Source organism: Tauraco erythrolophus, chromosome 7 (assembly GCF_009769465.1).
Source record: "Tauraco erythrolophus isolate bTauEry1 chromosome 7, bTauEry1.pri, whole genome shotgun sequence".
NCBI lineage: Eukaryota > Metazoa > Chordata > Aves > Musophagiformes > Musophagidae > Tauraco > Tauraco erythrolophus.
The window spans coordinates 11,036,860-11,064,324 of record NC_141471.1 but is presented as its reverse complement, the minus strand read 5'-3'; the positions used below and the strand labels follow the sequence as shown (position 1 = coordinate 11,064,324).

Below are 27,465 nucleotides of genomic sequence, written 5' to 3'. Positions count from 1 at the left end.
ACATTCAGATACTAAAATGCAGACACGTTGCTTTTCAGTCTGTCTTTGCAAGGCTATGATATCTGAAAGATGCTTTCAATACTCAGGGCAGAAAACAAATCACGATTAAAAGGTAGCCAGCATAACCGAAAGAATGGTCCTTCTTCCTCAGCAGGAGCCAAATAACACCACCCAAACCAATGCCACGGCAGTTTCTTGCTGGACGGGAACAGTAAGAAGACAGAGAAAAAACGGGATAATTATTCTATGAATCATTTTTTAAATACTACTACTACTACTAATAATAATAATAATATATCAAGTGGTGCTGTATTACTGGCAGTGGGTCAGTCCATGACAGATTTGCTTCGCTCTGTACTCAGTAAGAATTGTGATAGGAATAGTTAATGGCATTTTGAAATAGTTTTATTTTCAGTGCAAGTCATTCTACATTTTCATTCCCTTTATATAGCTTGATTTATTTAATGGAGAGTTGTTTCTGTAGTACAGCATTTTGCTCTGGACATTTCACTTAATTTTCCAGGCAAATGAGAAACTGTTCAGAGGAGAGAAATAAGATAACAAAAACTTTTAAAAGCTCTTTGAAACTCCTACCTGCTTTCACTTGCCCACTCTTGTCCTTAACCATGCTCAAAGAAAATGCTTTCTCTGCCCTCCTCCAATTTATCACAGATTTTTTTTAGTCCCAAGGACATTAAATGAAGGCTAGTTGCCCTAAATATTGAACGATAAACCTGTTCTGCTGGCTCTATTGTCAGCTGCTGCTCCAGAGTGGCACTCAGTGCTCTTGATAAAACAGAAATAGATGGCAATAATCCAACCGGAGTCGCTGCAGGAGCTGGCACCCATCCGCTCCCAGGACAGGACTCCTCTGTCAGCAGGCATCGTGGTGGCCCCAGTGCTCTCCACCCCTTTAAAACACCTCTATTTTCGAGCATTGAAAAGCACATAATAAACATTAATGTGTAAGCACTGTCAACCAGCTTCCTTCCATCTCAAGATCAGCTTGCATAATATTGAAAACATTTTGAGGCAATTTCTCCATAACAACATGTTTAATTAGTTCAGCCATTTTGATGGGTCAGTTTCAGCACAATTAATTGCTCTCCATTATTGCAGCTATTCATGACAGTGACTCAATTTTTGGAGATAAACGGTTCTCAATCACAGTTTATTAGGTAGGCAAGTGCAATCAAAGAGCAGCTGTCATCAGGAAAAACCAAGCACAAAGACTGCCCGGCTGGGAATGCAAATAAAGCAAGCCTCTCGTATGAAATACAGGCACTGCCATATCGGACCATGAAACAGCCCCTCTTCCACCTGCCTGTGCTGCTTCTCCCGCAGTGCTCAACACACAGAGGCTGGGAAGAAGACACTGGTGTGAGGGGAGTTTTCCTACATGCGGCTTTTTCCCCATGTGCTCTCTGATGATTGAATCGTTGCCGGTCCCAGAAGCTAAGGACAGGCTTGCCGTGAGAGCAAATACAGGATGAAAACATTCTTTAGCAATCTTGAAGTTAAAAGCAGGTCACAAGAGTACCAAGATGAGCCAGACCTGATGCACTGAGATGATGTCCATTTCTTTGCTGAACTCTCCCTCCTGGCGCTGCCCATATGTGTGCAGGGCAGCCAGTGCTCTTCAGCTTCCTCTGAGCTGCCTCCTTTTGTCCCGTCTTGTCTCCTTTCCGAGCACTTGCTGGGCACAGACACTGTCTCTTACACCTTTGCAATGGCTGAGCCTGAGAAACTGCCCTCCACTCGTAAGGACACACACACCACAATATGCACTTTTCCCACAATTCCAGCTTTCTCCGCACTGCGTGCTTACAATTCATCTTTCCAGGAACCTTAATAGGTGGGACATCCAAACACAAACTATTTTCATGAAGGATTGTTAATTAGGCTTTCTTTACTCTAGATATCACAAGAAATTAATTGGATCCAATTAATCATGTCCATGTGCCAGATTTGATTTTGATTTCTTTAGTGCCTGCTAGGGCTCAGGTTTTGCTGTGAAGTTTCATGTTCCCTACACTGAACTTGTTCCTCACGGGTTTTACTGGAATATTTATCTTCCTCAACTCATGTCAGCTTTCTTTGACTGCTCCTATCATCAACAGGTGCCCATCTCTCCATGAAGACTTCTCATTTGCTCTTTGATTATGGCTTTTCCCCTCTCCCACAGACAGAAAGCTGAAGTGGTTACCTCTGGCTGCTCTCTTTGCCCAAACAAACCTCAGTGAAAATGAAATGAAAATGCTTGTGGCTGTCTCTTTGCCCTGAAAATCCTGCAGGGATACAGAAGAAAGGATGGCAAGGGAATTTGGTTCTAGTTAATACAAAAGGTATTTCTACCCTCTCCTCAGAAAGGGCACTACCCCACCGAGCCGCGCAGCCTTTCCAGCAGCACAGATGTGCAGGCAAAGCTAACACAGTCCATCACCCAAGGATGCTCAGGTGGGTAATGTGATACCAGCGGGTACTTCTATGCAGATTGAGTGGAAAAAGGTCAGCAAGATCTGCAGTGCTGATAAGCCATGGGATTATGACACATTTTTACAGTTATCCCAATGCTTTTGATCTTCTATTAACATTTTAATAAATGGAAATGATGCAAACACAGGCAAATTCACAGGTGTTAGACAGGACATTTTTATCTGGACTTTTTATAGAACTAGCCCTTAATCCTGATGGTATCTATGTGATATCCATAATGTACATATCTCCTGAGGCTGTAAGACTAAACAACAGCCAGTCTTTGCATGAGATCTCTGTTCCTTACCGTTGCTATCTGATCTCAAAGTATCACAGCAGGAGCTTTCCCATGGCAGAGCAGCAGCCCCTGCCAGCCTTCACATGGGGCTGCTAGGTAATATTTAGGAGAAAATGAACAGGAATACATTGCGAATGTCAAATAAAAGCCATGTTCAAGCTTTGTTCAATGGCCCAGATGTTAAAGGGCCATGGCTAGCCCAGGGCTAAAGTTTCAGGTGTGAGGCACAGCTAAATCATAGTAGATCTGAGGTGGGATGAAGGTCTCAATCCAGAGCCAGGTGCTTGTAAGCTTGTGAGGGTGCCTGAAGTTAGATATCTGCAACCTCAAGGCAAAACAAAAAGGTAACAAAGGGCCTAAAAGGTCAGTGGACACCATGTGATATCAAACCCCAGGTGGGATGAAGGTGGGACTCAGATTCCAAATCTTTTTTTCTCCTAACATTTAGTAGGACTGGCTCTGTCTCTGGTTCCTAATTCATTGCAAAGTACATCAGAGTCACAGCTAAGGCTCAGAGAAATGAAACGCTGTGTGTGCTTTGCACAGCGAAAAAGCTCCCAGTTTCCGCTCCAGCCTGCCTGCTCTCCACACCAGCCTGTTACACGAGGATTGCACCCCGTCATTCATCCTTCTGTCGTCACCATTTATCTCAAGACAAAAAAGTGTCACTTTGGTGAATGGCGCAATCCTTATCTTTATTATTTTTCTAACCACTGCCAACTGAACGTATCAGACAGACAGTTAGTGCTGTCATTTATGGTCCTATTATTCTTCTCTTAAGGTTTTTTCCAGCACTCTCAGCATAAATCCTTGTAGCCAATGCTTTCAGACTGAGCTCTAATAAAATGCTGGAGATCTCGAGGTTTTGCAAATGGTGTCTCTGCCAGAGGTTATTTTTTTTTAGGAAATTACTGTCTTTAAGAATAAAAATGTATTTTACCACCTAATTTCAGGCAGATGTGAGCATCTACCACCCACTTCTTACCGGAATAAAGAGTATTGTATTATAGTGTGTCTTGTAATAATAGCTCATGTCTCCGTTGCTGGTATGTATTATTAGTTACATTTTATCAGTGCTAAGAAGATTGTGAGATAATTGTGTTTGGGAATGAGAAAGTGGCAAAAAAATGAAAATATCGAAGAATTATTGGACATCAACGCTCCAATATTTAGAAAATTCTGGGTTTGCTAGTGATTCATAGTGACACATGGATGTGTTATCTTCACCATCGGTTATTGAAAAACACTGATTGCCTGTTACAGAATTCAGCAGCAGGTTAAAAGCACCAGCTTTTTGTTGGGGTGAAAAAACCCAGAAATTGTCCATGTGCCATTTGTGAATCAGAATGGCAAGTTCAGAAATGGATTGCTTTATTTCTCCATTTTTATATTGTATTTATATTTATGTATAGGTATATATTTATATTGTATATATATTTATGTATATAAGTATTTACCTCAGAAATGTTGTATCATCCAAATTCTCAGGAACACTCTTCCTCTTTCTGGACAACTTCTTTTATTCATCTATTTATTTTTAGTGAGGTCAAAGTAATGGGCACCGAAGTAACTGAAATCCAAAACAGGGAGAGAATAGATTATTGTTGCGGGAGCTGTGTGGAAGAAGAGGACAGACCATCTCTTAGAGGGCTGTTGGCCTTTTTTAGATAGACTGATTGTGAGGATGCTTGAGGATGCTGTGGAAAGATGACTGCCAGGTTTGGGGCCAGCCTGACCGACAGGATGGTGGTACACAACGTGCTGGTGCAAGGAGATGGCCATGGGAGTGAAAGGTTGGAGGAAGCCAAAAAAGAAGGTAAAACTATGAGTGTGAACAAAGAAAACTGCTGTTCAGTTGAGAGAATGATACCAGCCCATAATGATATGCTGAGGAATTAGGCAGAAGAGCTGAATCCTGCCAAGCCCAGCACCCAGCCCCTCTCAGAGCTCGTGTCCTTTCAAGGCCACCAAGCATCAGAGGTCCTGATCTGTCATTGTCTTGCACCTCGTCTTGTCCCTTGCATTTGTGCATAATTAGAGGAAGAGAGACTGGTAGAATTTTGTGCTTATTTTCTACTTATTTGTAGGCATTTTATAGCGGTAGTGCTCTAACATCTGTGCTTAACTATTTTCACAGGTTCATAACTGGATGGTCATCATGGAAAACTGGATTCAATCAGTAGGGATGACCATGCTGTTCTATATGAAGTCTTTTAAGGCAGCTGTTTCCATGGGGTTTAAGTATTAAATACAGTAAGTGAGATTCCAGCAGCTCCTTGCAAGGCTGCTCGGCAGTCACTGCAGTTAGGGGTTGAAAACATGTATGGACTTTCATTCACATGATGCTCAAAACTTTACAAGGCAAATGGAAACCAAATGCTAGTATATCCACGATGTTTTTATGCCTGATGCAGCACAATAGGCTGTTTAGCTTATGTATATTTCATAGATTTCATAGATTTCTAGGTTGGAAAAGACCTTAGAGATCATCCAGTCCAACCGTCCCTAATCTCCCATTAAACCATATCCTTAAGTAGTTCATCCACCCAATGCCAAGACACATTCCACTAAACTCCAAAACTCTCTGTGGGCAACTTCTTACATTTGGATATATCTGCCTATCCTTCAAGCAACCTGCATAAAATGTTTCCCTTTCTTTCCTTCCTTCTGTTGATGATTTTATTCTGTTAGAAGCATTTTTAACAAAATGTTAACTGATGTTATTGCTACTATTGCAAATTGATATATGTGCTATAATGCAAACAGCCTGAGAGACAATCACTGTGCTTTTGACTACATTTTAAAGGTGCCCCAGTGATTGTTAAGCAGGCCATTATGGATGTTCAAGTTTTTAAAATGTATTGATTTAAATTATGTATGTTAATGAACCTATCAACATTACAAATGTAGTTTACAGCAAACTACTTATAATATATGAATGATAAGCCATAAATAATAACTACGGCAGTAAATTAAATTACTTGATTATGCTGCAAAGATGCACTCTAATCTGGAACAGAAAATTACTTTGAAGTGACTTCAGCAGCTGATAATGCTTTTAGAGTAGCAGAGCTTTATGAGTCTTCCTTGAATCAAGCATCAGACTTTCTGATGGATTTTGCCCACTAACCTGTTGTTTTGTGTATTGCTACGCCTTGAATGCGATGGATGTGACAGACTGACAAAATAATGAGTGAAGACATTTGTTAACCAAAATGTGGAAGTGCTTTAAATCAAAGGCATGAATGCTTTTTTGATAGAAAGTGAACAGCCTTGAGTTAAGTATCAGCAAGAGCTAAGATCTTAGAAGGGCCTTAATTTTGAAAGACAACAGAGACTCGTCTCTAAAGGAGTTACAGATACCTTGGAATTTTTAAATATGCACAAGGAAATAATGAGAGTATTAAAAAAAAAAAAACTATAACAGAATTGAGGCTCTGAAATACAAGCTGAGCAGAAATGCAACGCCTAAGCACCACTCCCATCATGTCTTACATTGCTGGTACAGTAGATTAAATTCTGGATGAGTACTGTGGGTACTTCCAGATGTTTTGTGCATTTTTTTTTTCTAATCCAGTATCTCTATATGTATATTGTACATTTATTGCTCTAAAGCTAATTACTAGGCACTTTGTGTGTGGGTTGGTTTTCTTCCCCTCCTCTAGTAAATGCAAATGCTGGAAGATGGTGTGATCATGCATCACAAGAAGTTGAAGCATTCAACAGTGTTTCAAGTAAATGAGACTTGTTTGTTTGATGTCTCAGACTGATATTATAAGTCATCCAACAGCAAGATTTGGTTTTTTAATTATATTTTGATTTCTCCTCTGCAGGATCTGGTTGGGCAACACTGGTTCTACAAAGGAACAAACCAGAAATTCAGAAAGCTTCATCAGTTAACCACTTGTGGGTTCTAGTTTGGGCAGTTGAGAGCATATGGGCAAGACGCAGAAATGTCTGGTGTGAGAGGAGGGAATGTGCAGCATGAACAGCAGCAATGGCTGCCTACTTGCTCCTTCCTCCTCACCAGCACGTGGGTGAGCTCCCCAGCTTCATGGCCTTCCTCCTTCAGTGGCTGCTCCTCAGGGTTCTTCTATCCCATGAGAAGGGCAAGGAGGAGAAAGCCCCTATGATTCTGGTCCCCTTTCTACATCAACATGGGCATCTTTCCTCTTGTTACCTCCTGCCATGCCATATGGAAGCTTTGGTCTTCACCATGGAATGAAAGTGATTGAAGGCAGAACAGATGCCGTAGGATACAACCTGTAGGTGTATCCCTGTTATACCATTGGAGTCTTCCTCTGCTTTCTCAGCAGCCATTGCAGTCATATCAGAGACACCAGTGGCCCCGGCAGCCAATCTGGGGTCCTGAGATTACCCCCCAAAAAGTAGCAGTATTTCAGGTAGCGCTTTTAGAGGAGAGCTTTGCCAGATGTCTGAGTGGAGGCGCTCAGTCTCAACGCTCCCAAGGTGCAGTCCACAGGTCACTGGTTGAAGTGTTTTCCAGTGCGATTCTAATGCAAAGGCTCCAAATATGTGCTCATTTTTTTATTCTGCTTCTGGGATGGAGTAGCACCACTTCTCTCCCCTGTCATTCCCCGCAACATCCATGTTTTTTAATGCAGTCTGTCAGACTAGTGAGGGGGGGTGAGGAAAGTAAAGATTTCAAATCCACATTCACATAAAAGAAGACATTTATGAAATAAATGTACCTACTAATTTTGCCTCGCTGTTTCATTTCATTGGAATCGTGTCACTTTTATTAGAAACTTTTCACAACCAGTCTTGAAGATCAGACCTTGAGATCCCCTGGGAGAGCATGTTCTAAGTCTCGCTCAGCTGCTGAATGACACAAGTTACAGAAATATTGCAAATAACTGAAACATCAACAGCCAGAGCTGCATAAGCCTGAGATTGCAGATTTTCCTTATCTCAGCTGTCAGCCTTTTCGATGCCCTACAGCCTGTATATATTTGCTATATATACCTATAGTGCCTGCCCATGGGGATGGTATCGGCTTCGGCACAAGCTGCTTGAAAGGCAGAGCAGCAAACGGTTGAGAAGCCGTTTCGGAGGCAGTGCCAATTGCTCTATACCGCAATATTACACATTTTATCTCTAAGAAATGTGTTGCAGAGACACTACTAAAAAAATGTTTCAAAAACTTCGGTTTCAGCAGCTTTTGATGATGAAATTTTTATTGTGGAACTAGTGTCTTGCCTCTGTTGTTTGAGATCTGGAAGTAAATCGTATTGTTACAATGAAACCCCTAGACTGTCAGATTGATGATGGGTTGGGGAGAGTAGATTTGAGATCTGCGTTGACATAGATGAAGATATCTATGAGATTTACAGTGACTAATATTGCCTCAGTCTCTCTTCATTTCATTGCAATCACAGCAATCATACTGTGCCACAAAAAGCTCCAAGAAATGTCATGCAGGAGCGTTTTTCTCCCTCTTTGAAATACATCACCCAAAGTCCATTATCTTGGAACATTCCAGGAACCTAAGAGAATGCTGAATCCTAAATCTGGCTTGTTTTGTTGTTATGCAGAAGTGACACCTCATACCTGGCAGAGACACTGGTAGCACCTGTCCCTGGCCCAGGACTGAGGTCCCTGTGGTAAGGGCAATCTTGCATGCGGAAGGAGGCAATGACCTCATAGCAGGTGGTGCCCAGGTTTACAAAGTAGCTTAGATTTTTTAATCTAAATCTAAGCAGCTTTGTAATCTAAATTAGATCTCTAAATTACCTAAATTCAGATATCCAGTGTCTAAGTTTTAGATACAAAGAAATATATATATACAGATGTTTATATTCTTTCATTACCATTTATATTTAAAACTTTCATTGATTGTTAATTCCCATATTCCTTTCTCATGTCAGTATTTTACAAGTGTATTTGCAAGTGTGTTTTAAAAACGAGATAACTATACTTTGTCTTTGCTTCTTTCTTAGGAATTGAATGATATCACTGTTCTCCATGACCTTTTGACTTTGAAGATCAATATTGATCAATATGGACCAACAAATTGTGGGGTTTTCCCTACAATTTCCTACAAACTGGTTAAGAGCCAGTTTAATCCAATAGCTGTCATCTGCTAACATATTACACCTTGATTCATTCTGATAGTCTAATGTCCACCTTGAAAGATTCAAAATGGTAATATTATGGATATAAAGATTATTATTTAAATTAAAAAGATGCCCACTGAAGCATGATTAAGAAAAGGCGAATTACTGTCTTCTGTAAAGTCAAAGATAATCTGCTCCTTTCTAAATAATCACAACTTTTCCACTGCATTATGCAGAGGACTCATTCCCTCCATGGACTCGACTCTACTCCTATAACTAGCTCAGTCCTGGATATCTATTTGGTTTTATTTTTGCACTTCGAAATGGAACGTCTCTCTGGAGACATTGAAATTCAAAACACTAAAAGGACACTCACACTTATTGTTGTCAAAATGATAAATGTTTCTAATGGCCAGTCAAGCAGTCAGCACCTAAGACAAAGATAGTCTGTCCTTTAATAGATGAGGCTTATTGGATATATGTACAGCTATGTACTCCATTAGGAGTCACAAGAACCTGGAGTTTGTCTGTCCCTGAGGTGTGTGCATATTTGGATCTTGCAACTTAGAGTTCACAAGCTCAAAGTTTCCACTGGATCGCAGGGTATTTGTTCTTTGCCAGGTTTTCTGCCTAAGGATGGTAACCCTCTACTCGCTTCAGCGGTCACTTGTCCTGCCCCAGCTGCAATGTTCCTTCCTTTCTGCTCTGCTTCGGAAATCTTCAATCACTAAACAAAAGCTGCCTTTCTCATTTCTCTGGGGGAATCAAACTGGTTGACCTACCTCATCACTAGTCTCTTTCTATGCCAAAATATGGATTCCTTATTTTAGAAAGCGATCACTTCAAGGGTAATGACGTAGTCCATTACTGACCTTTACTGGAGTCAAATAGGCTACATCTACATTATGCAAGGGCTGAAGGTCCCAGGCTCTGCTTGAGGCTAATTTCAACACACATCTACTTTCCTTATCTAAGCAAGCGTCCTTGGAGCAGAGTCTGATGCAATTTACTGGTATTCCCAGGTATGACTATTACAGAAAACACCTTTGTAGTTGAAAGTGAGACAACATTTGAGCCTACATCCTGCTCTAGATGCAACTCACCTCGACATAGAGATGAATGATGAATATTTGGAAGAGGTTCTGTATGAGGAGTCATTAATTGACAGAGATAGTATGGGAAATAATAACTTCCCTATTTATTTCCCAGCTAAAGTTTCCCTTTTCAGATAATACAAGATCTAGGACGTAGTTAATGAACTGATCAGCCAGTAGGCTTAAAACCGAAGTATTTATTTACACAGTGTGATTGTTTGGCGGAATATATTGACACAAAATTTTTGGAGGCCAAAATAAAAATAGTTTTCAAAAGTTATTGGATGAACTAATGGGAAAAAAAAGGCTTCTTTTTCTCTGAAACACTGTTACCTGCTACCATCTGAGTCAGAAAATTCCTATGCCACAGATTGCCAGAAGCTTGGAAGACCTACCATACTTGGAAGAAAAGCATTATTGCATGCTTCTTGTGTTAGTTTGTATTTCTTCAGCATTTGCTGTTGGCCCATGTGGATGGGATAAGATTGGCTTGTCGTCTGAATATGGCTATTTTCATGTAGAGATAGATTTTGTAGAAACTGCAGGGATCAGTAAAAACACTAAAGTGAAGGGTTTTGTTTTTAAAGACATGGATGCAAGGATACGATACAGTATATTGCAAAACCCTTATCTTTGTAAAACATGAAAAGAATGCAAGGTGGAGCTTAAGCAAATGTAAACTACTCTTAATGTCTTTGAAGATTGTGGATAGGTAGTTTTCAGTTCTATCTGTACAGCATGGACCTCATGCAGCCACGACATCATTACTAATATACTTGCTTAATGAATCAAACCACCAAAATGCCAAGTATTGAGCAAGTAAATGAACAGCCTAAGGAAACTTTGGGAATCTACAGTAACGTACTGTCTTCCTGCTACCTAGGTCCTGCATTCCGACCCCAACAACTCCAGTGAAGGAATTCCATTATAGTCAATGTGAATTTCATCATTTTGGATGAATTAATCTTTGAATGAGGCCTTTTGACAGTGTCTTATAATGTGAAAAACAGTTAGATATCTAAAGTAACCCCAGTAATCATTAATTTCTAAATGAAGGTTAGAAGGGCAGTTCCAAATCCATTTTTTTTTCTTTATCCTACTTTTCTGGTATTAATCAGCCTGTCCTTTGGCTCAACTGCACGGGCATTAAGAGTATTGCATTACCATTGCAAATAAATGCAGTAATCTAAAAAAACTACATCATATAAGCTCTGTGAGACAAAGACTCTTTTCTTGTTCACTTATTTCAACAGCGCAATAGAACTTAACTCCCAAATGCTTGTCAAAAGTTATTCTAGATGAGGAAAGTTCATTAAATTTTTCACTTCATTCTTTGCCCTTAAGATATGGCATTTGAAATCTGCAGTACTGAGTGCAGTCATGGTAATTCACATCTTTACGTAACCCACTGCAAGGGTTCACTGTTTGACTCCGCTATTTAAAAATGATAGCAAATATCTGATTATGGACTATCCATTCTCTAAGCCTCTGGAAGAGTTTCTCCATGTCTCTAAATAACTCTGTATTACCCATCTATAGTACCCAGATTACTCTGTCTCCAAGAAGAACCAAGTGGATTAAAAATGTGGCTTTTAAAATATGTGTCTAACCAGCTGCTGTGTTACATCTTTTTTTTTCCTGTAACAGAGAGATAAAACATTGCAGTTTGAGTCAGAGGCAAGTTATGAAATCCCTGATATGCAACAACTGTGGTTTAGACGAGTTAAATGGTTTTGCCTAGTCACAAGACAGACAACATAAAAGAGGAATAGCACTGAAATTATCAGCTGGTGAAGCAAAACTTTTGGCTAAAAGAAAAGACCTCTTAAAAGAACACTGTAGCCATCTCAGGGCTTGACTCAAAAGAGTAATAATATACTCTAAATGGTTTTTATTTATTGTATTAAACCTATTCAGCAGCACAGATTGCCTGCCTTGTGCATGGGATTAGTTTCCAATGAAGCTGGCATATTTCAGACTAAAAGCAAAAACCACTTGACATCTGGGAGAAAAGGGCAACAAATATATTACAAAATTTAATGAAACCAATAGAAGTAAGGGTTCAACTAAAGGTGAAAAAAAAATCATGTTATAAATGTCAATGAGTAGTACAGGCTACAATATTACTTTACTCCTGCTTTTTTTCAATTGGGTTGCACCAGTGTAAAACTGGGAAACAGAGTGCTTAGGCTGTTTTAATTTATAATAGGATACAAATTATTTGGAGCTGAAATTTCATCAGTTTAATGGCACAGTGTCAAAAAGTTTAAGCTACATCTATGAAAAATATAGATTTTTCTAACTATCTACAAGTGGCAGTGCTTTTATTTGAGTCTGTATTTGACACTATGTCAATAACCAATGTAAAGAAAAAAGCACAGATTTCCTTGGACTCAAAATCAAGCCCATCAATGCTACCAAACCATCGGACTCTAGTCTACCTCTGTGAATCTGGTCTGATGCCCTTATGCCAGTCTATGGTCACTTTAACTCAGGACCACTGAGATTGATAAACCATATTTTGTGAAGAAAATGTGTTTCTGACTACAAATGGAAAATTTGTACACAACACAGCTCCTGGAGTGTCTGAACTAGCATCAGAGGACAGGAAGGCACAATTAAACCTGTATTTCACATGTTCCCTTCTTGTCCCAAAAGCAGATTTGATGGAAAGCAGAACACTCTGAGTTGGCCTTGTCTTGCTGCAAACGCTCAGGTGCACCAAGGTCACACTGAAGGGCAGCCAAGCAAGAGCAGCGGTGGAGAACCTCTTCCCATCCTGGCCAGGGAAAGCCAGAGCTCCCCATAACACAGGAAACTTTGAGAGAAAGGGAAACTGAATCCAGATATTTTAGATCACTAGACTTCTTCATGCCTCGTACTCGTGTAAGTATCCTAACAACAGAAGTATGTGATAGTTTTCAGGCTTTAGCATAAACCACCGTTGCATCCAGAAGACAATCTCCAGCGTGCAGAGCTGGCACCTCAGTAAGGAGGTAGGGCAGCTAGGTCTGGCCGCTGTTAGCAGCCGGAAAACGATCTCATGCACACCTGAATTCTCGTTTTGTGCCATTCAATTCATTCTGAGAATTTTACTAGATTTACAAATTACTTTCTTCAACCCTTATTCAGAGAATTTTTTCCACCTAAACCATCTCAAACTCTCGAAAATAGATTCAGTGCCTTTATCTCTCTTCTTCAAGAGAAGACAATATAGTTTCTGAAAGGAAATTGAGAGAAAAGCAGCAGGGGAGGAGCAGAGAAGAATGATCAGTGCCTATAAATACATTTATATAAATACATCAAAAATAAAGACCTGGAGTGAGAAATATACTTCCCGTTACTTTTCACAGTTTGTACAGGAGAAACATAAGATATACATTTCTATTGATTTTGGTTGGCTTCAATTTTTGGTCCATGAGGTATAAAGAAATTATTTCATTATGGTCACTATCATGTGCTGTCAGACACAGAGAAAGTCTGCATTGCTACTGCGGATGCAGTGTCTGCTGTGGAGGTAAAAATCTCCAGCTTCCAGTGTCAGCTACCAACACACTTCAAACCATTCAAGATCTCAGGTGATCTGAAAGGGACATCTTTTCAACCTCAGTATAGCAGGCTTGGTGCAGTGGATGCAGAACACAAAAAAGAAAGGCTGAATGAATCACAGCGTTTGGAGGGAAAGGCTGTGGAAAATACTGCAAGGAGGGAAGAAAGCATCTCCTGCCTCCCAGCCACAGTCAACAGCTATTTGCATAATTGCATTCTCTGACTTCTTTAGAAATAGCTAATGCTGGGCACAGCTGATCTAAATAAAAAAATATTATTTTCACCACTAAGAGTATATGTAAACACTTCCCCCCTTATGCTAAGCTTTTGCAAAACATAATCAGAAGCGTAATTTTGATAATTTGTCTTTTGCTTAGCTTGGTTTGTTGTCACTCTATTTCCACCTGTAAAATCCCGCGGGATGTAACCATTAACTCTGTCAAGTGAACTTTGCTTTGGTTTTAATAGCTTAAAGAACAGCAAATGCTGTGAACTACACTGCAATTGCTGAAGCATCAGACACTGACAATGTATTTTTCTTTCCCTTCGTAAAGAGGACATGGTTGGTAACTGGAAGGCTTGGGTGAGGGCGTCTTCAGTATCTCCCCACAGCAGCAAGCAGGTATTCTGTTTATTCCATTTCAGAACAGTCTGAATAATGTCCAGCTTCCAGGACTGGGCAGCCCTCATGTCTTCTCCACCTTTCATGCAACGATCAGCACATGAGAGGTGAGCAGGAAAACTCTGTAGTGATGCTAAGAGGTTCCAAGTAAAACAACAGTCTGAAGTATGATCTGCACTTAAATAGCTCTAGTGGGATATTTCAGGTAGCATTAAAAAAAGGATAAATAATTCCACGTGCTACTCAGTTGTCACAGAGCGGCACCTAAATCACCACTTTCTTTGCTGTAGCATCAAGACATTGGCCATTTCCTACGGCCATCTGAATAACGCATGAAAAGACTGACATCAGGAGTCAGGGTAGGAGATTTTCTATTGATATACTTCCTGAAATCTTCAGGAACTGCTAGTAAAAGAGAAGTTGGTTGGTTTTTTTAAAGCGGAGCTGTAAATGGAATTGCCATCTTCCTTCTTACAGCCAAGGAGGCTCAGAAACACACAGACATATGAGCATTGGTCTATAAATAGAATCCCAATAAGCTTGTTTGGAAGTTAAGCTAGCAATGATAATTTGGCTCATTAGGCATATTCCTGTCCCAGTATCATCATAACTTTTCCTGGTTTGCATGCCATCAAGCATGCCATTGATGGCCAAATTCTGGTTACTTCGTAAGTGAATTTTACAGACAGGCCTGTGCCAACACTCTGTGTAATCCAATGACATTTTAATATTTGCTTTAGTCCAGCCAATTTCTACACTTAGAACAAACTCCATCAGGAAAAAAACATCTGCCTTTAAAAAAAGAACAACTATTTTTATCTTTTAACTGTGTTCTGCTAAAAATATTCCAGCTAGTAAAATATTCCCTCATTGCTATGGAAGCTACAATGCTCCTGTATCCTTCAACATGTCTTAACTAAATGACAGCTACAATTAATTATGGTAAAATTGCATTGGTGTAGAATGGTCACCTTCAGTACAATTAAATTTTCTTGTACAACAGAAGAATCGTGCTATTCCTGTTCTCCCAAGCTCTACTGCAAATATAGGCTGACAGGTTAGTAAAAGCATCTCTAAACAGTTGTAAGAAATCAGCCATCTGATTCAAGAATTCTGTTACTCAGTTAACTTATTGTTCAGCTACTGAAAACTTCATTTTCCCATCTGTGAGATGACAAAATCCAATGAAAACAATATTAATATTTATGTTCTAAATAGAAAAGGCTTTCAAAGCACGTTTATAAAGTGGAAAATAAAAGCAGACATTCATCCAAAACTTTCTGGCATTTTGCATACTTAAAATTTTTCAGCCTTGCTGCCAGGATTTGTTGGCTTAAGAGCAAGAGGTTATATTTTATAACAGCTATTAATACAGGTGGATAGTGATTTAACTTTTATATAATTTGAATGGTAAGTCTCTATTATATGGGTCAGTTAATTTTAACTACAGTTCATACTGCCAAGAATACTTATTTTCGAAAATTGCCCACAGGTGGGAAAAAAATATATTTATTTGGGATATTTTAAATGTTTCAATATAGTAGTGTTTACATCCTATATAAAGATCATTCAATAGAATGTGTGTGCATATGCACACATATCAGAGCTACTGGTAAAAATGATATGGATATAAAAATACTGTGGAATTAACAGTGAACTTTTTTTTTCATACACAGTGTCTAATTTTTAATGAATCATGTTGCTTTTTTATGAAATGTGCAAAATCCAATACCTTATGTTAAAAACAAACTTGGCAATCATTATGTTAAAAACAAACTTGGCAAGAACAGGAGAATGCAGCTGATGGACAATTAAATATTCTGTTTGAAAGAATTTTGTAAGTCCTTATGCATGGAATGCTTTCCTTGTATTGCAGCCTACCAATACTTCCCACTTTTCTGATCAGACATACACTCAAAAATGGTTACATCAATACATCCAACTGCTAAGATTACATGGAGCGTCTCTCCAATGGTCTGCGTGTACCCAGTGAGAGAACACGCAAAAGACCAGCAACCTCTACGCATTTTTTCCTCACACGCTCAAAACAGCAACGGTCAGCACAGGATACATTTCTATTATTACATTAGTTTGCAGATCAAGAGAGAAAACCCATCTTTTAGGCAAGAAACATGGGCCCAGTGCAGGAACTGGCTCACACTCTGCCCTCCAGGCAGTACAAGCATAACTGGCCTAAAATAAACAGAACTTTGAATTCAAGCATACCTATCAGCAGCAGCTCAAAAGTAGCAACAGGTACTTCTCTGTGAAGGCTGACACTATTTTTTTCTTTTTGCATATTGGGAAAAAAACACCACTGCACACACCACAAGACAGAAAAAAAACCAATCTTTTGTTTACACTTTCCATGTACAGAAGTGGATGCAGTAAGAAAACTGAAGATGGTAAGTCCTGAAAGTGATGAAATCATAATAAGAAAGAGATTTCTTTAAGAAGACTACTATAATTTAAAAGCTTAATTTTGATCTTAAATTGGGGGGAGAGAGTGGTGGAGTTTGTTTGTGTCTCTCAGAAAGAATGAGAGATTTGGATTTGTTTTTTACTATCGGTCTGAGTAGTCATGCTCTGCTACCTTACTGCAAAAAGCACTTGCTATTTGTTCTTTATCTGGATTACTACAGTTATTCCAATTTAACTTGTACTGTATATTACTACTGCATAAACCCAACAATGAAGATGAGGAGACTCGTTTGTGTTTACGCATATAGAAAAAAAGATATCCAGGGCTGACCAGGGAAGTAGGACATTGAAAACTGTCTCTGAAATATGCATCCCTATGACAGTTCATCAGGCTCTCTGGATTGCAGTTGCTGCTTTTGAGGAAAGAGGAAGGTGCAATGGACTACAACAAATTCATTTTCAAAGAGGTGTATGTTGTTTATAGAAGGCACTCGTTTTTTACTTCTGTGACTTGGCACCATCATGTGGCCACTCTGAGTTTGCTCAACTAAAGTCACAACTTACATTGTTACTCTAGAAAACTGTTTGCATCAAATTAATTACAGTTTACATTGTTTCAGTCTACTTTAGAAGGAAATGGTACCTATCTTAAATATTTATGTTCATTAAATTCTGAACACATTTTCTTCCAATTGTCCATTTTTTCCCCTGAATCCGTGCTCCTTTAATCATGGTTTTCCTCATGATCTTTAAATCAGAAGTTGTTAGGCTACAAAAGTCAAAGACATTTTCTGTGGTTGGTCTTGGTCCAAACTTTATCAATAGTGTACAAAAATTAGAAAAATAATATAGACGATTATCCTCTTCCTCACTACAAGAGCTCTGGGAATGATTTGCAAGATAAAATAGGTCAGTATTTTAGTATTTTCTGGTTTACATCAGAAAACCCAAAGGATTTAGAATTTCAGTAAATCTCACAAGCAATTTGATCCAAAAAGTAGTGTACATATCAGGACAACTCAAGTTAGTCAGGTATTCCTTTTGCAAAGTTTCAGGGTCAAAACTGGAAGAAAGATACCACGTGATGTAAATTTGTATTCTGATATGTTTGCGTAACGCTTACAGGAGGATATCAGGAAGTTTTACCAAGTGCCAGTGTGTAGCAGCCTCCATGCATTCACGTTGCTTATACAGAGGCACAACTTCATGCTCACCAGACAAAAGATTGCTATCATTTACTTCAGAGCGGAATAATGAGAAAAAGCAGTGTAATTTATAGCAATATATTTTCAGTATTTTTTTGAAAATATATACATCTAGAGTACTTTCAATAACGAAATAGAGTTCGCCATAATGCTAAAACTGGTTCTGCCATTTCTGTGATAAAATAGATGGTTTCAGCTGAAATGGGGTACTGATATTCTTTAAAATATATACAAGTTATATACAAATAGAAAATTACATTACAAATCTTTTAATTGCAGTCAAAAATAATCTCAATATTTTGTAATAATTTGAACACCCAGACAGGTGTACTGTTTCTAAACAGACTGCAATAAAAGCAAATGTAGTTTTTCAGATTCCTCAGGCTGAGGTAATGCCCACTTCTTCTTTACATACTGAATGTCTATCTGTCCAGATTCTTTGGCCAGTGCAATGCCCAACAATCCATTTGTTTTTTCTGGTTCTCCCAGTAGAGCCATAGTTACAACACTGAAATCAAAAGAACAGGAGAATGCTTTTAACAGAGGCAAAACTAAAAGAAATCGGTGTTTTCAAATGTGGTTTTAGCAGGTTACTGATAGTTAACTAAACAATTGCTTTTTTTCTGCTCATCACAGTGTAATATCCCTCACCATTTCAAGTCCCAGCGCCTTACTTAGCTTTTCAGCAGTTGCAATCATTGAATGTAAATATAACAGGCAATTCTTCCCCTGTTCACAGATTCCATCATTGATTTTTAATCATGACTTAAAAATTATTTCAAGCTTGTAAAAACGAACTATTTTTTATGGTATTTTCCAGTACTATGTAACAACTTTAAAAATTATATTATTTTCTCCCAAAACTAGTAGCTTCAAGGCCACTATAGCTTGTAAGGCTACAAGGAAAACTTTTACTTAGAAGGATATTCAGCAAGACTAACTTAAGCCTAGGGAAGACACGGTATCCCAGTAGGGCTTCCATCAGAGAGGAAAGAGAATTCTCAAGACTATAATTCCGAAAGCCTGAATTTAACTTGTATTCTGCATCAATCTACAGGATACGACGAGATGGTGGACGAGAAGCTCAATATGAGCCGGCAATGTGCTCTTGCGGCCCAGAAGGCCAACCGCATCCTGGGCTGCATCAAGAGGAGCGTGGCCAGCAGGTCGAGGGAGGTGATTCTCCCCCTCTACTCTGCCCTCATGAGACCTCACTTGGAGTATTGCGTCCAGTTCTGGAGTCCCCAACATAAGAAGGACATGGACCAGTTGGAGAGGGTCCAGAGGAGGGCCACGAAGATGATAAGAGGGCTGGAGCACCTTTCCTATGAGGACAGGCTGAAAGAGTTGGGGCTGTTCAGCCTGGAGAAGAGGAGGCTCCGGGGTGACCTTATAGCGGTCTTCCAGTACCTCAAGGGGGCCTACAAGAAAGATGGGGAGAGGCTGTTCAGGAGGGCCAGTTGTGATAGGACAAGGGGTAATGGTTTTAAAATAGAGGGAGGTAGATTCAGGTTGGATATTAGGAAAAAATTTTTTACCATGAGAGTTGTAGAACACTGGAACAGGTTGCCCAGAGAGGTGGTGGATGCTCCATCCCTGGAGACGTTCAAGGCCCGGTTGGATGAGGCCCTGAGCAACCTGATCTAGTTGGAGATATCCCTGTTCCTTGCAGGGGGGTTGGACTAGATGACCTTTGAAGGTCCCTTCCAGCCCTAACGATTCTATGATTCTATGATTCTATACCCAGGTCCCTACACTGACTACAGGAACAGTATTGTGAGACTACCGTGATGTTAGTCTTGGTGAACAAGCGCTAGCCAAAAAAATTCAAGTTTACTCTGTAACAACTAAAACAATATGTCTTTATATTTGTAACCATACTATATATAGACATTTTAAAATGTTGTCCAACATACCTTGCCTATTTTAGGGGTTGACACAGCAAAGCTATCTTTGAATTTAAGCAGTCCAGTGATTTTAGTGAGAACAAAATTTTTCTCTTCACATAAACAGCAACTGCTTCACGTACAGACATCTGTCCCAACTGATAACACTATACCTGATCTTGATTTAAACTAATGTAGTCTCTCCTTTATCAGACTGCATGAAATAAGTAAATAAGGATAAACTAAAATTTAGCTTGCTACAGTCTCTTTCCTCACCTCCAATACTTTAAAAAAATACAGTTAGAAAAGCAAATTCTAATGAACGTTTAATGTCAAGCAAAAAACACCATCCAAACTCTCATCAAAATGTAAATGATAATAATGTTAATACTGCATTAGAAAGGGGGTAATGTAATGTTCTTACTTCTCTGATGGAATAGTCTGCTTTGCCACAGGCAACAAATCATTTTCCAGAAGATCCCAAATGTAAATATTAGATGATGCATCCAGGACGAAAAACACAGCAGGTCTTGTTAAAGCCCACTGCAGGGCAGTAATTGGCTGGCCGTTCGTGCTGTTGTTCCACTGCATGAGGGGATACTCTGATGTCATTTGGTGTAATCTAATACTTCCATCTGAACAGCCAACCTGTATCATAGTCAAAAAGAAAACACTTCCTGGGAATAAAACAAACTAAGCAAGATAAAAACTGCAATTTAATTATTGAGAATATCAAGCACATAAATAAAATTAGTGTTCTGACTTAAATGACACGTATTTCTCATTCCTTACTCCATGGACTATCTGGATTTTAACTATTAATATAATTTTCAGTTCAAAAGCAGTAACTCTGTACTAAGCATACTAGAGTAAACTGATCCACTAATGCTAGGATGAAGTCCTAATTTTCTATTTTCAATAAAGCTCACAAACTATCAACCTCACTAATGGTATGAGCCAGCAAAACTTGGCAGTAGTCTGAATTGGGGCAATGTCAGAGCCTAGAGACCAATTCAGAAGGCTACTTAGTGACACGTGATCCGTAAAACCAACAACAGCTTTCAGTAGGACAGGCTGTGTTTAACAGTAGAACTTCCTAGAATGTTCAAATTATGATGACTTTTTACAGTGACTCTGTAAATTGTGCTTACATTTAAAAGGACTGTGCAGATACAAACTTGTAAAAGTCAGTACCACTCTAAATAGATGCGTTTGGGAAAAAGGTAAGAACATCCACACTGGTAAGAGTTCTGACTGTCCAGTGGTTACACAAAATAAGTACACTGTTGCCAAACACATTGATTTTATACCTTAGGCAATCCCAATGAAGTCATGTAAATCATGGCAAATTTAGAAAGAAAGCATTTTTAAGAGAGGATCAAGTACCAGTATATGCAGGTGGAAAATCCTACCAGAGTTAGATTGAACTTGCATTGAATGAACTTTCACAAGGGAGACAAAAACAGTAGGTGTGTCAATATAAACTGCTGAGGGCAGACTTGAACACACCTGACCACATGGTACACTGAAGAAGAAAGGAAAGCAGGGAATGCCCAGAGCTTCCCCATGGACCTTTATTTCATAGAAATACTGATGTTTTGTCTCCCAAACGATTATGTCACTAAGAGACATATGGTAAGAGTGAGAAACAGCCGAGGCTTTGTTAACAGCAGAAGAGCTGCTTGCAATGCTGAATTTCAGTAAGAACAAACAGTAAGTTATAGGGCTGAAGTGAGATTGCCATTTGTTTCTGTGAGCCAGATGGTCCATGTTTTACATAAGCAAAGTCTGAACACCAAGACACAAGATTTGTTGTCACCCTTCATGGCAGATTGGAATCAGTAAGGTAAATCAACTATCACATCTAGTTCAATATGTCAAATTAGAAATCCTCCCTCAGCAATTAAAAAATTAAACTTGTATTACATAATAATGTTTTCATACCAAAAACAGCGGCTTTCCAAAAGGGAAGAAGTCAATTGCATTGATGCTTATTGACCTCAGTCCACTCTCCTGGGGTCTGAATAGCTTTGGAAGAACTTTTAAATCATGTCTTGTACCGTGGCCTACCAGCCCCTATGAACAATATAAAGAAAAAGCATGAAACAAAACACAACAGAAATTGCATTGTCAGTGTTACAAGAAAAAGTTAAATAATTCAACCTCAAAAAATCCTTAATAGCTAAAAAATTTTCATACTTAACAGGTTTTAATAATAGCCTCAAATTATGAATTTTATATGCAGTCTACTGGTAAAATTCCAAGTAAATGGGGCAGCTTCCAAAACAAAAAATAACAGTGAGATGAATTTCAGCACATTACTCACAATGTTTGTTCCAACAATGAAATGATTAGGATCAGAAGACAGAAATTTAATTGTCAGTGTCTGGGGCACTCTCTGGCGCACGTCCTTTGGGAAAAGGCTAGGAAAAACACACAAGGTAAAAATTACATAAATACATACAGGAAGTTGTCTCCTAAAGCTATGCAAGTACATACCAAAACTCTTGATCTAAAATGTCTACGACTAGCTCTGGGAAGAAGTGTATATCAAAAAAAAGCCCAAGCAACTAATGAAAATATTGTTAAATATATCTTACATAACATCAAATTAATAAAGTAGAGGGAAAAATAGCTTTGTGAGATACACATGTGAAAACTAAATGTCCCTGTCTTCTTACCTGTTATTCAATTCCATAGTAGAGCTATGTACTAACTTCACTTTCCCTCCAGGAATTAAACCTAAAATTATACAAAATAATTATTTGAAGTGATTTAAGCACTTTGCATTAAGAAACTGCTATCATCAAATTAAAACCTAAAACAGTAAGCAAAAGGATACTTCATAATTATTTTTTTTATTGTAGATACAGCTTTTGATATGTAAGAATCTTCATCATGTAGAACTATTTACTTCAGAGTTCAAATCTGAAGAGTTGTAATCTTTGACAGAAATCAAAGAAAGAGGACAAAAGGAAATATGATTATATGTTTGGGTTAGTTTTACAGTATACATATAACATCCTGTAATATCACTCCATAAAACGCAATTGTATCAATGGTGGAAATGAACATTTATGTCACTTGGATCTTTGACAACGAATTACAGTAATGAGAGACTGTAATAATGCTTCCACAAAGCTGGTCTATGTTACTTGTTAGGAGAGAACAACATAAACAATTGAAATGCTTCAAACACAAGAATTTTTTGAGGATGAAAAAATGAATGCTGGTTGCAGTAAAACTGTGTCAACATATGACCACAGCTTTAAAATATACCTCTCCACAGACATAATACCCAGCTTTAGCAGCTTAATATAGTTGGACATTGCACACAAGATTATAAATTGGAAAACGGATCCAAAATTCTAGTTTGTTAGCATTAATTCATTGTTCATATGCGTGTTTTATAATGTATCAGGATTTTAATCACCACCTTTTCCAGTTAGGTAAGTATGTAAGTCTAAACTTGGTTAAAGAACAAAAAATATAATTTTCTTTGTTCATATAACTCAAAAAGGACTAAATGGACTTTGTTCTTTACTTTTTTCATGAAAACTTTTTTCTCACACTAAATTAAGCACCTTGCCCCAAAGAGAACTTTCAGGATCATCATCAAAATAGAGATACAGGCAAAACCAAAAAGCATCGTAACAGATTCAGTTAAAACTACAGAAAGAACAGGAGGACCGAGAAGGACATAAAATCTAATATTCTTTGAAAAAAGAAGCTGTTGAGGACACAGGAACCTGCTTTGACTTTACAAAAAAACGTGGTTGCCTGTGGTGGCAATTACCAATTTGGAATTAGCAGACGAAATTCAGATAGCAGTGAAAATAACTCTCATGATACCCAACCAATAACCCCAAATATCAGATATTTGTCCTATTCAGAATGAAATTTTTTCATCAGTAATTTTTCCACCTTCTAAACTATTTTTGTCATCACTGACTCTTCCTTTCTATTGTAACTTCATAATTTCAAAATTCAAGTACTTTATTCTACCTCTAATGTACAGTACTCACCTAAATCAGTTTGTGAACCAGCTAAATCCACTTTTTGTAATTCAACAACTACCTGAAAAGTCAATATTTAACATTAATAAGCAATAAATATTTACCCGACTTCAAAGTTTTTTAACTTGTTGTAATAATGCATGACATAACTCTAAAGGAACGTTTAGATAAGTAGGGCGAACATTACAATGATTACCAGTAGATTCTCTATCTCCTGTCAATGTCTGCTATGCTAAAAATAGCTTCATACGCCTGCGGGATGTTCCCTGCTGGAAAGCAGAATATGGGAAGTTACATTCCACACTTAATCGCTAGTCGGCATCTTGTTGGTTTGGTCAGTCACAAAAAACCTACCTTAAATCCCCAAATAAGGAATTGTAAATCTATTTTCTGTGCATTTTCACCATTCATGAAATAGAAAGAGTAGATCATTCAGCCTGAATCTGTGGCTACTGAAGTTACTTAGAGCTTTAAGGGGCTTCACTAGTGATACAGAAGGGCAATACTTTTATCCCCTTATTATTCAGAGCCATTCAGTTCCTCAAGCAAGATTGATTCAGTTGCAAACAACAGGTTCAGCAGCTGGGCCAAAGCTGCATCAGAACAAGACTGAAAACATCTGATAAAAGGAGGAGTTGTCAGAACAGTAATAAAGAGCAACAGACCTGATAGTTACCAGCCTGCCATATTTTAGGGAGGGCAATCTTATCTACAGATTTTCATATTTTGCCTCTTGAACATTTATTTGATATAAATTACAAACGTAATTTCTCATGTACTTTCAGTACAGTCTCTGTCACCACCATGACTCAAATAAAGTAGGTGGGTGAAAGAGGACCGAGGTCTATTATTCAATTTATAGAAATATGTGAACATATTCCTATGAAGCAGAACTACTGATTACCTCTTTTCATTAATTCACACACCTGTTCATAGTTGTGCCTAAGGATAACACCGTGGCATTAGGGAGTCAGGTCAAAAAATTTTGAGAATTCCAACAGAATGGCTAGTGTTGCTGTACTTTTCAGGGAGGAAATCCTCATCAAAAAATCCTGGATTTGGGTTGCTATATATGAAGAAGTATTTTATTACTCCAACATGTGATACTCTCTTTTCATAGATATATTACTCACCCACATATTGAGGATTCCATTTTCATCCATTGAAGCTATCTGAAATGGAGGGCCTGACATTTCTATGGAAGGAAGAGTAACAATTTATATTCATATATGGACCTTCATCCTGAATGATATCAAAGGATTTGAAACAGTTCCTAGGTTAATACATTCTCTGAAACTTCTATGATCCTCTCAGTTGCATAAAAAAGGAAAGAGCCCCAATTCTACCAAAGAAGAAAAAGGCATGAAACTAGTTATGTTCAGTTTGTCCTACCAGAAAGGCAGCTGATCTCTGACTGCATCTTTTCAAATGCCTGGATTCTGCGTGGACTTTGGAACAGAAGATAAAGGGCAATAGATGAAAGCACTTAAAACCTGCAATATGCAGCACGTCATTGAACTACTATGGATTTCAAAGTGAAAATCTGCAATGGAAGTAACAGTGTCTTCTCTAGCACAGTGCCTGAGAATTTGGGGGCATGAGGATTAAAGTTTCCTTGCAAAGGTTGGTCATAAAAAAAAATTAGGCAAAAGGCACAGGAAGAATCACTATGTACAGTCACATATTTTAAGTGCTTTCAGATATAAGCAAGTTGATCCACTTTTTTAGATAGGAGGTTTTTTGGACATTATAGGAGCACTAAGACTTCCGTAAAGGCATTCTGATTGCTCTAAAGACATTATAGAAGCACCAAGACTTCCCTAAAGGCAGTTTTTGAGCAATAATTTTACGGAAGAAAAAAATATTGTATTGAAAACAGATATTACAACAAGCATGCACCTACATCTGATGTGAAACTGCACTGAATGAACATTATATAAAAATGAGAACAGAAAATAAACATGAATGTTGTATGCAACTGATACTACAGACAACTTAAGAGGCAGAATAGAATTATAAGCTGGATTTTGGCTATAATATGTTTGTTTCACTGGATACCTAAAGAAAGACTAAGATGTATTGATGCTTCGAAGAGCAACTTACATACCCCCCTGATAAGAGAGGCTTGAGAGCCCATAATTCTGATCAGCATAGAGAGAGGTTGAGACAGGTTCCACTGCGAGGACAGGAGAGGTGTGGTTTACTGAGTTTAGAATGCCATCTGTAATTAAGCATAATGAGAGGTAAACGCTATATTATTTTCAACACAAACAACAATGAAACCCTAATCACTTTTCGGCTTATGGAAGAATGATGATTACAAAAAAAGAATGGCAAATAATGAACTTCATTAAGCACTACTTTGTAAAAGTCCCAAATACAATACTGCAAACTGTTTCCTAAATTAATAAAATACTAAATTAATAAAATACTACTAGATAAATCAATGTTTCACCATTTGTATTTACTTTTCATTTTCCAAATGACTGCTGCACCATTTACACCAGACATTTCATTAAAATCTGCCGTTTCAGGGTTACCATGAAAAGAATTATGTTAATTTCAAGCTTCATAAACAATAGAGGTAGAAATAAATCACTGCTTACTACAGAAAAGGCAAAACTGAAGAAAAACTACTCTTAATAGAAAGTAACTACCCTGAAACAAACAATTCACTACAAGAAAATATATATTTACCCTTTAACAATGTTGTAAAATAAATGCATATTTAGAGCAATTTCAGTATGCATTCTTTTTCAGATACTCTTAATTTCTGGACTTGCTCTGTGTGCTAAACTTAATCTCATTTAAGACTAAAAGCATAAAACTTCCTTAGTATGCAGCATTAAAAATGCTTCTTTACACAAGCAACTACATGAAACTCTGTATGTACATTTGACTACTAGCCCATTGTGCAACACAAGACCAAGCAGCTTTGAGCTACTAAAAAAAATTAAGTCTATCAACAACCCACTACTGTTTAACATGGCTACTGCAATTAGATACACTTGTGAACAAAAGAGGAGCCTGTGCATGTGTGGTGGTTTTTTTAGAAAAATAATAATACCTCAGGGTAAGTTAAAGTAAGTTAAATAGCAGCACTACACACACACACAAAAAAAAGGAAAAATACATAAAGAACGACTTATTTTGAAATAATAAAATTATTTTTAAAATATTGGTATGTGTTATTTTTCACTGTAGGGTACAATACAGTGCCAAGAAAAATGGCACCAATTTTTAATTAAGATTGAGACAAACCAAGGGTCAAACTGCTAGTACATACATCTCATTCCCAACCTCTCAACACACAACTACATACATTGAAAACTTCAGTAAGATTAATGACTTGCTCCTCTATTTAAATTTCCAATGACAAACACCTGTAATAGGCATAAAGGTCCATTCATTTCCATCAGATTCATAAAATTCTAAGGATGTCATATGCTAATCCAAATGCAGAGTGAAGTACTTTGGATTGCATTTTCTAGTGTGCCAGTTATATGTTTGAAATAAACTTCTGTAACTTTTGAATGTGTTGTTTATGGATTATAAGAAAATTTACAAAAGCCTATGTTATTTTATCATACACTAAGGGATCAAGTGTAGAAAAAAACAGAAATGCAATGACAAGAAAACGTCAGAGGAGGTCACTCTCACGCACTTTTGAAAAGTAGACTTTCTTCTGGCTTGCCTATACATTTGCAACACTAATTTAGGTCATATCTAAACAATGCAGCAAATGAATTTCACAGTAATGTTTGTTGCTGTGCTTCTCTGCCATTAAGAATCTGGAAAGAGTATGCTATAGCTCACAAATGG

General features: G+C 38.0%; 1 protein-coding gene across 1 annotated transcript in view; it reads right to left on the bottom strand.

Moving 5' to 3' along the window:
• Window positions 1-18,022: 18,022 nt before the first annotated feature.
• Window positions 18,023-27,465, bottom strand: part of DYNC2I1 (dynein 2 intermediate chain 1) — a 34,761-nt gene continuing 25,318 nt past the window's right edge. Inside the window, exons 17-24 of the mRNA XM_086614447.1 lie at window positions 25,751-25,864; window positions 24,777-24,838; window positions 23,653-23,704; window positions 22,309-22,369; window positions 21,954-22,050; window positions 21,572-21,703; window positions 20,052-20,275; window positions 18,023-18,249 (exon numbers count right to left, since the gene is read on the bottom strand). Of these exons, the coding sequence (XP_086470573.1) occupies window positions 18,078-18,249; window positions 20,052-20,275; window positions 21,572-21,703; window positions 21,954-22,050; window positions 22,309-22,369; window positions 23,653-23,704; window positions 24,777-24,838; window positions 25,751-25,864 (914 nt within the window). The 3' untranslated portion in view covers window positions 18,023-18,077. The remainder of the gene's footprint in view (window positions 18,250-20,051; window positions 20,276-21,571; window positions 21,704-21,953; window positions 22,051-22,308; window positions 22,370-23,652; window positions 23,705-24,776; window positions 24,839-25,750; window positions 25,865-27,465) is intronic.